The sequence below is a fragment of the Parasteatoda tepidariorum genome, chromosome 5 (assembly GCF_043381705.1).
Source record: "Parasteatoda tepidariorum isolate YZ-2023 chromosome 5, CAS_Ptep_4.0, whole genome shotgun sequence".
Lineage (NCBI taxonomy): Eukaryota > Metazoa > Arthropoda > Arachnida > Araneae > Theridiidae > Parasteatoda > Parasteatoda tepidariorum.
Window position 1 is genome coordinate 52561941 of NC_092208.1, and position 13731 is coordinate 52575671.

Sequence of the window (13731 nt, forward strand, 5' to 3'; positions counted from 1 at the left end):
AAAATTTCAAATTCGATGAAAAAATACGGAAATGTGAGCAAACTAAACAGGCTCCTGTGAACAATCGACACCGACGGACGTTTTAGTGTTAATTGGATAAAAAAGGAAAACAGAAATATTTATTTGAAAATAAATGAAAAAATAGCTCAATTTTCTATTATTAATGTTCAATTGCTATTTATTTGTAGTATTTTTTTCTTCTTTATGTCGTGTTACTGATTTAAGTCTCATGCTATTGAATTTTAAATTACAAATGTGCCTTGAAACTTAAACTATTGCAATTTTTCCTACTTATTAATTGGCCTATAATCATTTTAAAGATACTTAAAAAAACATTCCGAAAAAAAAAAAACAAAAAANAAAAAAAAGAAAAAAAAACAAGATGCTTTGGAATAATTCATATCGAGGGGGGAAAATGTAAAATTAAAAGAATGATGCAAATATTTGCATCAATAGACTTTGTTAATAATATTAGAATGAAATAAATAAAAATATTGTTGAGGAATGGTTTTACTTTTATAAATTGTAATGAAAAGAAGAATCCTAGGAATTGGGAAGCCTTTATTTATTGTAAACACATTTCCTTTCCTTTGTAAGGGAGGATAAGATGAAGGAAATTTGAAATCCCATGCCACTAAAATGAAAAGATCGGTCTTTTCCAGACAGCTAGTAAATGTCGAATGAAAAAATATGGCAGGTATTGATGAACTCCAAAAATATTTCAAAACGTGCCAAAAAATGATGAATAGCCAAATGTAGTAAATACGGAAAACGATCACACACTAACGTTGATAAAATCGACCAATGACATTATCCATTTAAGTTTTAGACTCGGCTGCTAGGCAACGTCCACCCAGAAATCATCCCCGAGTGCAATGTTGAGATTATTTAAAGTTTAAAAATTATGATTTTTATACATATTGGGTTTATAAAATAATATTGTAAATATTTAAAACATTAAAAATATAAAAAATAAGTGCAAATTTTAAATTACAATTTTAAACTGTAACTGTGCTTGCTCATAAATTGCAGACGAAATATTTCTCTATGGATACCATAAGAAAACAAATATTCTTAAAATATTTACATTTATCAACAAGGCATTTAAATCTGAAATATGTTCCTAAGCATGACTCCTGTAATTCTGAAAGTATTTCTCTTCTACAAAACTTCATAAATAATCACAAAAGTCTGTTTGTTTTGACTGGAGCTGGAGTGTCAACAGAAAGTGGTTTGCCTGATTACAGGTCCAAAGACGTTGGTTTATATGATCGTAGTTCTCACCGACCTGTTCAATACAAAGATTTTATTTCGAACTGTGAGGTTAGAAAACGATATTGGGCTAGAAACTTTGCTGGTTGGAAAACATTTTCATCCGTTCAGCCAAATTCCGTCCACTTAAGCTTAGCTGAATGGGAGAAAAATAATTTAATTCATTGTTTAGTCACTCAAAACGTTGATAGATTGCATCATAAAGCTGGTTCTAAAAATGTCATTGAATTACATGGAACATCTTATTTAGTCAAATGTTTAAATTGCCCCAACTTATTTTCAAGACATTCATTTCAATCATTGTTGTTATCCCTAAATCCTTCTTTTCAAGTTGAGGAAGTAGAAATCAGGCCAGATGCCGATGTTGAATTAAATTCTGAACTTATAAATAGTTTTAATGTCCCTGATTGTGAAAAATGTGGTGGTATTTTGAAACCGGATGTTGTTTTCTTTGGAGAAAATGTTCGTAAAGAAAAAGTTTTTAATGTTCGCCAACAATTAGAACTTTCTAATGCAGTTATAGTTTTAGGTTCTTCTCTTCAGGTAATTAAAAGCTTTTGTTTGCATTATGTTTTTGAAAAGTGTTGTGTTAAAATATTTTTGGGATTGATATTGATTTCTAAAATGAAATTCATTTAGATTATTACAAAAAATTCCTTTGATTTTCAAGACCATCTTTTTTTTTGTGAGAAGGTGGGTTGTATTTCCAAACTCTTGCTTATTGTAATAAGTTGCCCATTAACTTGAACTTAAGTGTTTATAAATAACCATATTTATAAATTCTGTGTTTATTACTTAAATGGACCAGAAAAAAAGATGTCCCATAACGACACTGTCATAAAATGATACCGAGTTCTTGCGGAAAGATTTTTCTTTTGGGAAGTAAAAAAATATTTTAGCTTTCTTTTCTGCAGGCATTTTTGAAAATTTTTATCTTTTCTTCATAATTATATTCAGCAGATTCCTTTCTCGTGCATCGGATGGGGGGAAAAAATGCTTGTGATTTTTCTATTCTCATTTGAGAATAAGGAAGTAAAAAATTTGATTTTCGTTTCTGCAGAAATTTTCGTTTAATTTTTTTATGCAGTTAGTACTATTGATTTCCACATAGCTTTTAAAATCCGATATTTTAAATGCTATATTATTTATTACAACTAAATCTTGAAATAAAAGCAGGAATTTAGTAACCCCTTTTTGAAGAGTCTGATTCACATGATTTCGCTGTCGCTCTTTTTAGGTACTTGCGGATTATACGGTTTTCTGCTACTGTTTCAGTTCTGCTACGAATTACACGTTTTTTTAGTATAAATTTTTTTTTTAATGTGTTGACGATTTACAAAATGCGAAAAGGGAAATAATTAGTGTGTTTTCTCCCGACAAAATGTGTGAATATCTCTTATAATATTAGAATAAAAATTTTTTTACATATTCAATTAAAAAACATTTTTTTATTTAACATGAATAGGTTTTTTTTATGATGCTTCTGTTACTTTAAATTAGTAACACGTGTATATTTGTTATTTTTACAAGTATCTTGTAGAAAGATGTTAACATTAGAGAGGTATGTCGCAGAAAGCCCGAAAAAATTCTGCCACAGGGCCCCAGTGTTATCCTTTTTTATTGATCTTGCACTAAACCTTTACTGAATCCCATATTTATGTAAACAAAGCTCTTCATTGTTTGCATTTTCTGAAGTTATTAACAGATGGTAGCATAAATCATAGGTTGAAAAATAGTTTGTCACCAACATATAAAAATTAATGAAGTTGGTGAGAATGTGGGTGATTTCTAATTTAGTCTAATTGGCATTTATCTTTTTTCAATATAATATCTTGGAGGATATTTTTGAAAAAAAAAATTAAAATTATGAATTTACAATGAAATGATCAGCCAAAAACATATAAATGGGCTTTTAAAATTTAACCTTGATTGTTTGAAAGTATTTTATGTGGTAAAAATACTAATAAATGAAAGATGGAAAAGAATAAAATAATGAAATATTTCTTTTAGTCATAATTTCAATTTATATTAGCAGGGGTCTGTCCAGGCCGAATTTACTACCGTTTAGCGGTACCTTCACAAATTCAACTTTAGGAAAAACGGTAGTTTCACAAATTCAATTTTAGGAAAAACGGTAGTTTCACAAAATACTTTTTCTTAAAATTTCCTTTTTGTATCCTTTAAGGAACGATAAATCCATATTTTTGTGTTGATTTTTTAATATAATTTTTAATTTTTCACAAATTATGTCTAAATTTTCACAAAATAGGTACCTGTCAGAAAAACCTAGACAGACCCCTGATATTAGTCTAGTTTTGACGAGTGGAAGAAGTTAAGAATTTAAACTTATGTGGGCAAATCCTGCAGGTTAAGTTGAAATAGTATATTGTTTTAATATCTCTAAATTTTGTCACTTCAAAATTTTATTCTACTAGTATATTAAACAGATATACAACAAAACTTATATGGGGCTACAGTTTTTAGATAAAAAAAAATATGCTAACTTTTTTAAGATTAGTTAATTCTTTGCTTTATACAGAAGATATCTCATTTAAAGTTAAAATAAAAAAATGTGTTCATTTAAAAAAAAATTTATTTTTTTTTTTCAAAATTTTAAATAGCAGCTTTTTTAAATGTCATTAAGAGTCATCAAAGCTGAATTATATTTAAAATTACAAAACTGTTTTTTAAATAAATAAATAAAATATCTAACTCATCGCTTCATTTGCATTAAACTTTTTAATATTTTTTAATGTATTTTTCTAAATTCTGATCCAGATTGTTAAAAATAGTCTCAAGATATTATAAAGGACTCAAATTGTTTAAAAAAGGAAAAGTAGAAAGTGATATCAAGCATATATAGGAATTCTATTCTTGCTTCTGTTTTATTACCATTATTGTTACTGGTGAAACCCACTTAGCAAATTGATAGGTGCTGATTTGTCGTGGAAGTAATGGCGGTTGGTGTGCAATGCTGACAACATTGCCACCTACATGCTGTTGGCCTCTAAATAATGGAGCCTTAACCTTCATTATTACTCTGGCTCACAACGAGCTGTTGCCGCAATGCTCTACTAAAAGAACTATTAGCTTTTATGGTTAAATATTTTGTTCGTGTTCTGTAAGATACATTGATATTTTATGTGTAAAAATTAGTGTTTATTGAGATTAAAATTGAAAATATAAGTTTATTATCTTATTTATTTTAGCATTTGATCCACAATTTTATTAACAAAACATAATTTGGGCCTCGTCTGTAAAGGTGTTTGACATGTCTTTAAGCGCCAGGTCGTTTTCTTAGTTCATAAACAGTGATCGAGTTTGAATCATTTAATAACTGATTTGTTGAAGAAGAAAAAAAAAGAAATATTTTTAATTGAAAGAAACAAAACAAAACAAAACAAAAAAATACAGCCAAAAAAAATTATTCATTCTGTAGTTATTTTTTAAGTATTTTCAAGATTTGTTTTTCTATAGACAAAATGAAACAAAGAAAAAGGTCTTTGATCTCTTAACATTCATTGAATCAATTTACAATTTATATAGGGAGACCCAAAAGTATGAAAACGGTCAAATATCTGAGATATTTCTTTAATCGGATCAAAAATCTAAAAACACACGTGTGAGATGTTCTGTGGCCGTTTAGCTCTAAAACCATAAAATTTATATCATTAATTTTTAGTCCATGATATGAACATCATCTTTGGATGTTGGGGCACTTTATATTTATTTGCTGTGGGGGGTGAAGGATAAAAGGGAAATAAACTTTATTATTGCTATCAAGCATTATTTCTAATGAAACAATTTCCAGCAGTAGGACAATCAGTTTAAAAGTTCTTAAGGTTTTATATATAAAAAGAACAGTATTGTAATTATTACTATTTCATCTGACATTTCTGTCTAGGTAAGTTAAACAGTTTTTTTTTTTTTTACGCTACATCAAATAAAGTTTAGTTGAGCATGCTAATCACTTTGAACTTAGGTCATGGTCAAAAATTATAATCGTCAATCATCTAAATTCAGTTTTTTTCTTCAAAACTATTGGTGTCATCGACTTAATTTTGATTTAATTTGATTCAGTATAAAAAAAAGTACATAAAGAACAATGCCTTACTTCTTTAGTTAACAAAGCAAGGCGTGCAAATAGTTCAAAAATAGTACTCTGTACACACGAAACCTTTATTGCTCTTTTAACTGCTAAACTGTTAATTTTATCGACTTGGTTTTGATCTCAGTTCTTTTAGGATAAGTTGAATAAATAAAGCAGAAGCAGAACTTCAGTTACCTATACAGCTATGTCAGTCGCATAAATAGATATAAGTACAAATTGTACTTTATTTATAATTGATATAACTTTCAAAGAAATAGTATGGACTTTGTTTTGCATTTGTTCAATTCAGCAAAAAAATACTCCGGGAGCAATTGCCTAGCTATCAATGTGAGATATGTAAATAGCTATGAGTACAAAACTTCTTTTTTATATATAAAACTTATGACTTCTAAACTATTAGTTCTATAGACTTGGGATTGGTTACATTCGTTTCAGCTTGAAGTTATAAACTGAAAATATTTTTTTATTTCTCTAGATAACAATAATTTAAGTCTATCCATCATTTTGCCCTTTCTTGCCTCCTTCCCTCCTGTGTCCCTTAGACATGGAACATTAAACCTAACGTCTTAAAAAAAATTATTTCAGACTTTGTAGTAACCAACAAAGATAAAAACTTCGTGGTTTTTTATGGTACTTTATGATAAACCTTTTATAGTGCAAAATAATGCATTTATATACCATGCCGCTCCACTTTTTTAAATGATGCATTCGAAGTCAGCCCTTAGGGGTGAGGTAGGGAACAACTAGAAAATGTAAATAGTAGGAATCGAAATTTTACATTTCAGTTTTGAATTTCCTGAAAGTAGTACCCTGATATGATCTACGTGTTTTTGCATTTTGGTTTTACAGATGGTGCTTTAATTGCAAAATGAAAAAGGGATACAAATTGTTATAAAAGGAGAAATACATGTCAGATCGAGAGAAAAAACCTCTTTTCTTCAAACTCAATATTATTTAAATCTGATTGGGCGAGCGCATTTCTTGACTTTTTTGTCGGATGCCTTATAGCAGCAATTCCCAAATGGTGTTCTGCGGAACCCTAAAGTTCCGTGGAAGAGTTAAAGGGGTTCCGCGATTCTTTTATAAAAAAGTAAGTTTCCCTAATAACCATTTTCAGAGGTGATTGTGCTCCAGAAAAAATCCGGATTTTTTGCTAACTACGATCCAGAAGTTTCCGGAAGTCCAAGGTCCAGAAGTTTCAAAAAATCATCTATCACGTTTATGTATAAAAATTCTAGTATATTTTGTTTAAAAATAATAGAACTAGAATTTATTCTTAGCATCTCTTTCATTTGTAAATTTTTTTTTCTGGTAGTGTAATAAATGTGATTAGAGATAAAGGTGAACTTATAAGTAATTATTCATTCAAATTATACTATATATAATTTATTTAGAATTTCATGTTTGAAAATATCAACAATGATTTAAATTTATAAAGATATTTTGTATATATATTTTGAAATGCGTCATTAATGATTTTACTCAAGAAATTTTCTGGATTTTTTAGTTGGGCTCACAATCACCCCAGCATTTTCAACATTTATATTGTTATTAGTTTAATTTCGAAGTAAACAATAATTCGGCTTATTTTATTCAATTTCCGCTTTATGTATATCGCCAAAAATAAATTCGTAACTAGACTAGATATAGCACGAGGAGAGCAAATTCAACTGTCGGGCATAAAAATCCAGTTTAAGATTATTAAGGATAAAACAAAAAAAAATCTTCATTCCTGTAATTAAATATTTTAAAAATAGTCTTCTATAGGTTATAACTAAGGCCCGGAGTTTAATGACATTTGCATTTTTTGACATTTTTTGTCCTTTAGAGCATTTTTTGAGATTTATAGGGCATTTTCTTTAATTTTTGCGGCGTATTTTGCTTTAAAGCATTTTTTAAATTTTTTGTTAATTTTTTGTAATTTTTATAATTTTTTATTATTACACTGGCTTCCAAACAATGAAGAAAATCTCTAGGATATTAACAGGTGAAGCAACATCTTTTCAAATTGAAGAAGAATTGTCAGTAAGTGTGACAGTCCTTTTCAAGTACGCACCAATAACATCAGTAGACGTTGAAAGAAGCTTCTCCTGGTATAAAAATTTGTTTTCAGACAAGAGACGCTCGTTTACACTTCAAAATATTAATAAAAAAATTAATAATCCACTGTAATTCTGATATTTAGTAATATTATGAGATGGAAGTTGTTATATTAATTTAAGTTTCTATACAAAATGAAAATGTTTTGGAGTCAATATATTTTCCTTTTTTTTTGTTATTTTAGGATGTAACGTATTTTTCAAACTGTAATGAACGTAGAACAAGTATTGCATTGCTTTATATTTTTTGAAACGACTCATAATAATTTTAAAGAGTAAAACATTGTTTTAGTTCAATATTTTTACTTCTATTTAAGTTATGTCATAAGGCATTTTTAGCGCAATTTTCGCACTTTAAGGGCATTTTTTGCAGTTTGCAAGGGCATTTTTTGCAATTTTTAAGGGCATTAATTGAGATTTTTTAGGTCATCAAAATCCGGGCTCTAGTTATAACGTTTACTATACCCTTAATAAACTCTGTTTATAAAGTCTGGGTTCCAACGGAAGATTGGTGATTATTTAGGGATCGGTAGCCGAAAATATTCGAGAACCGCTGTCCTATAATACATACAATGAAAACACATACAATTGGAAGGTATAAAGATATGGTGTCAAACGAAAATGAAGTGTATTTTAATAATCGTATTTAGTGTTGAATAGTGATTAATTTTTTATTTGTGTATTTTAGGTGTACTCCGGATACAGATTTTTATCAGCAGCGTCTGAGTTGAAGAAAAAGATCTGCATTGTGAATATTGGGCCTACACGAGCTGATGAAATTGCTGACTTAAAACTAAGTGTACGATGTGGAGATATAGTTCCAAAAATAGAACTATTGTGATAATTAATCTTTGTAAGAGTTGTTATTTTATTTTTTAAATATACGTTTTAGCTCGAAAATGATTTTTGTTGCTTTTTTTTTAATTGTTCTCTTGTCGATGGTTTGTTGGACGGCATCAAGGACATTTTTCAATTCATCAAAGATGTTATGAAGATGTTTGTTGATACAGATATATTGTAAAAGAGAAGCGCTGATGCTGAAGAATACATTAAAATGGATCCAGGAATTTTTAGTTGTTTGATCTAATTATTGTTATATAATCTTAAAAGTATGATTTTTTTTGTATGTCCTTGTATCTCTATAAAAACGAGAAGACACTCTGTTCTTAATAATTGCTCATAGTACAAAAAGGAACGTTATTATTCATGAGCTGCAACACCTCAGTGCCTCTTTTCGCCAGTGCGTCTGCCCGCTCATTTCCACTAAGCCCACAATAAGCCGGAACCCACTGCAGAACAGTCGCTTTTCCCAGTTGTTCCAGTTTTTGAATGAATTGATTCCCGTTTTTTAATGGACGATAAATAACTACAAACTAAATTTTGCAAATATTTGACTATTTTTGCTTGCTTTTTAAAAGTCATAGCATGACATAACTACTATAAAGTGGTGAATTATATAAGCCTACGAATTATTTAGAAATAGTGGTGGACAAAAATCTACTAAATTGAATTTATTAAGCCAAGAATCACAATTGATAAACTACCACTTTAAAATATTTATTTGCTGTCCGGAGCAAGTTGGCATCTCTGTGTTGAAGACGTCTGAGACACGTCAATTATTGTTTTGACGTAAGAAACAAATGACGTCTCCCAGGCGTTTTCGTATGTCAAGGGGTTAAATAGATATTAAATATTTTATACAAGACATGATTGGGGAGATTGACTATTAAATTATTACAATATTGTTACGCCGCAACTTTACAACTTATTATGTCTTTAATTTTAAAATATTCATCGAATTCATCCCTAATTATTTACTTTATTTTAGAAAATTATGTTACTGAAACTATAGGTATAAACACATGATTCAATTTTTTTAAATTAATTTTTATTAAAAAATTTTTATAAGTGAAACAAATTAAAATTTAATCGCAAGTTGTTTTTGACACCCGGTAGTAAAGATTTCGAATCAACTATTAATCACGTATTTTCAAGATTCTCCCATATTATAATTTAAATCTTATAAATTCAGATTCTTCAAAAAAAAGGTACATTTACTCAAATAAATGGAGACTCTGTAAATGAAATATAAAAAGCTCTGAAACAGCTGTGATAACATCAATTAATATCAATTAATTAACATCATCTGATATTTCTAATTAAATTTCTATGGATGCCTAGTTTGTATTTCATACTAACTCCGAAAACAAGGAAAAATAATCTGTCCATAAAATAATCAAAATAAATTTTTTATATTATATGATTATCTTTTGAAATTTCGTTGTGCAATAACAACCAAATTAAATATTAAGGACTAGATATGATATTTTTTAACACCTCCTCAGTGCAATATTTATCGTTATTAGTGCGAGTTAAGTCATTGTATTTCCTCAAGGTTAGTTTTTTTTTTTTTTTTGATAATTCCTATCGAGAAAGTCAGACAAATAAAAACACTTTACGAAATGTGAGAAAATGAGCTGACGCAAGATGCTGCTTATTTCGTTTACGAAAATGATTGAACTTCATTAAAGCTGCTTTATCTATATTTAAAATAGTAAAAAAAAAAATCTTTTATCTAGATTTTGCTTTAAAAAATATATTGAAATAAGCCTTCAAATTTTACATACCATATAAATATAATTGTGGGTGATATCACAATTTTTCCTGTACGTTTACATGAAATTAATTAATAATATAACAGTCAAAAATATTAACGTAAATATGCATATATATGCCTGAAATAACTTATTATTAAATGTGAATTCCCAAAAAATATATGTATGTTTTTTTTTATATTCATAAAACGAGTATTCGTTTCGAATCGTCCTTCCGCCATGTAAACAATAAACATTTTGTAAATCAAAAAGTGTCTTGATAAACAGATCTAAATTAAAAATAAAAAAATTGATCCTTTTATAACCAGGAAAAAGGACATTTTTTTAGCAATCAATTCTTTTAATATTCATTGGGCAATTTCTAATTTTTAGTTTAAAGTTATAGCAAGCATAGCGAAACACTTTCTGAAAGAAGGGCCCGATTCGATTGGTTAGTTTTCAATCCAAATGTAATTAAAAAAATGATCCTTACAAGATAAAGGCCGAGAGTAGGTTATAAGGCTAAAATTAAAGGCCTTAAATATTTGGGATGGGGCACTCTCCCATAAATCTGTCTGGGAGACAAGTTATTCCACAGGGGAAAATTTCAAAGCTGCAACATTTTCTAACCAGAAATATGCCTACATAGGGCTAAATGTTTGACTTCTTTTTTTTTTTAAAAAAAATTAGCCTATAATAGTCTTATCTGAACAAATGGATTTTTTTAAGTGAATCGACGAAAATTTTTTAACACACAATCATGTAAATCAACTATTTTAATAGAAGAAAATCCGATTACAAAAAATAAATGTTAACAATTATTTTTTTAATTATTTTAGTTAACAATAATCGAAAGTATTTTTGAATCTTTAAGAAATGCCAATTTTTATATTGTTTTAAACTATATAATTTTTAGTGGGAAAAAAAATGAAAATCGAGCAAAATCAGAAGTATAATTCTTAGGAGATGAAAATTTAAATAGATAATCATTTTAGAAAGTTTATTGCTCAAAAACTTTATGTCCGATTTCGCTCAAATGTATTTTGCCATTGAAAATTATCTAGTTTATATTGACATAAAAATTTAAAAGTCTTACTTCAATAAATTAGTAATTGTTTCGACCATTATTAAATAATTAATATTTTAAATGAAATAATAATTACTTCAACGAAATTATTTTGTTTTTACACATAGTAATTATGTTAGTTTTTACATAGTTTATATTTATATTAGAACTATAATAGTTATAAGAATTACTTAGTTTATATTAGAACTCAGTATATATAGTTGATATTAGAACTACTTATTTCGTGAAAAACCAATCACGAAAAACAAAGTTTTTTTTATTTTTTTGCATTGTTTGTTTATCAATGGTTATTAATAAAAAAATTATTTGCCTTTCGAATGCGTACGTAAAAGATGCTCATCAAGAGTAATAAGTTAAAAAAAAACATATTTGCCTTTCGAATGCGTACGTAGAAGATGCTCATCAAGAGTAATTATTTAAAAAAATCATTATTTGCATTTCGAATGCGTACGTAAAAGATGCTCATCAAGAGTAATTAGTTAAAAAATCATTATTTACCTTTCGAATGCGTACATAAAAGATGCTCATAAATCGTACTTAATTAAAAAAAAATCGCATTTATGCGCAGAAATTTTTTTTAAAAAATGTTTTCAATTTTTTCTAAAGGAAGATATAAAAACGTTTTTTTTTTTTTTTTTTCAAAAAAAATATTAAGTTATAAGAGAATTTAATCAAAAACTAAACATTTTTAGAATGGGGGGAAAGACCTGTATTTGACCAAAATAATTCAAGTACTTGAAAGAACTGATGGAAGATATGTATACAAATATTGAAAAAGAAATAAATAAGTTGTGAAACGAATTATTTTCGATAACAGAGTCTTTATTAATAAGGATTCAGAAGTAAAGGTACACCTGAAATATATGTTTCAAAGCATTGCCATTGCATAAAAATTAATATAAATTTGGTTTTTATACAAAAAAAGGTATTCTAAATTATGTTGATAAATGCCCAAGCAACCATTTGCGTGATTTAATAATTGCATATAAAAACATGAAGCTTAGGAATTTTCATGGTTTAACGAAAGATTTATAGTTCAATATATCTACAAACTTTTTTTGAAAACTTAAAAGAAAAAATTGTCCGAACGAGTATTTAATATGAGTTGTGACATCTTAAAGAGCTAAAATTAACTTATTTAGAACTTTTTTAGCTGTCCAGTTTTACAATCCATAAGAATTCCTAGTTTGACTTACAATTACATTTACAGAAAAGGCCGGCCAGGTGGCCGAGCGGTTAGCGCGCCTGACTGCGAAGCCATTGACTGCGTGTTCGAATCCCGCTCTGGGCATGGATGTTTCTCTCTCTCTCTCTTTGTGCTGTCCTCTGTTGTGTGTGTGATGTGTCAATGTGGCCCACCCTATAAACTGATTTGTGGCGTGGGCAACGTTGCTCTCCTCCGTCACTTTGGTTCACAGGTTCCCACTGGGTAACTCTAAATGAGTAACAATTCCGGCATCTTCATAGGCAAAGATTCAAATTCAGTGCCTACCATTGGAAAAAAAAACATTTTCAAAAGAAAAGAAAAAAACTTAATGATCAGTTTACGCACTATTACTCACTCTTAATGGTTTGAGAGCCAAACTTTAACCATATTAATTAGAGTAGATGACATTTTAAGTTACGAAATCAGACACAAAAACGTCTTTTCTCTGAATTGTCATATCTTTTTGAACTGATTTGAATTTTTGATCCTCAAAAAATGGGGGAACAGTTTAGGCAGCAGAACGGTAGTAAGTTTGTACTCTTGCGTATTTCGTTATATAGAGAACTTTTAAACGAATCGAAAAATTTTTGCTCTAATAAATAAAAATCGTTAATACGAATATAATTTCTCTTAAAAATATCTTTTAGTAATTATATATATATTTTAAATTTTTTAATTTAATAGTTGAAGGTATATGAATTTTAACATCATTTTAAAGTATGTACTCCTAAATAACAAAATACAAAAATTCAGCGAATTATATATGATGGTTCTCGAGAAATTTAAATATACAACTTTTTAAAAAATTGGATAAACTGAGAAATTATTTGACCGTTTTCGTTTTTATTAATATGCAGCATATACACCCAGCAAGACTTATGATTTTTATAAATTTCATTTAATTTATTTGCTTTATGATATGAATTAAATGCATTTCGATGACATTTAGAAATGTTTATTTAAGCAAATAATTCTTGGAATCTCCCTGTATTATATTCAATCACAAATTTCAGTGTTTGGAGAATACTATAATTTTTATTCTTTCTATCGTAAATTGTTTAAAAAGATAAAAAGGCAAGTAAATGTGAAAAGATAAAACACATCTTTGTGGATAAAACACATTGCTCTCTAACGTAAACTATTAGGCGCCATTAAAACAAAAATATAGCTGCAGATAATTATTGAACCACGGTGCATAATAAATACATACATAATTAAAATAAAAGTGTACAACAGTTTGTTTACATAAATTTTTCTCATTTGAACCTTTCATTTTTATCTAACTTACAGTTCAGTTTGTTTCAGCTGTTCGTTGCACAGACAAGAAAAGAATTTAAAATTATCTAAACTTATACACTTAA

The 13731-nt window shown here is 28.1% G+C and overlaps 1 protein-coding gene across 1 annotated transcript; it reads left to right on the forward strand.

Moving 5' to 3' along the window:
* The first annotated feature begins 1004 nt into the window (after nucleotides 1-1004).
* On the forward strand, nucleotides 1005-8549 carry LOC107449149 (NAD-dependent protein deacylase Sirt4). Its single transcript, XM_016064588.3, has 2 exons — nucleotides 1005-1815; nucleotides 8171-8549. The coding sequence occupies exons 1-2, from the start codon at nucleotides 1048-1050 to the stop codon at nucleotides 8321-8323; spliced, it is 921 nt and encodes a 306-aa protein (XP_015920074.1). The 5' UTR covers nucleotides 1005-1047; the 3' UTR covers nucleotides 8324-8549.
* Nucleotides 8550-13731: the final 5182 nt, after the last annotated feature.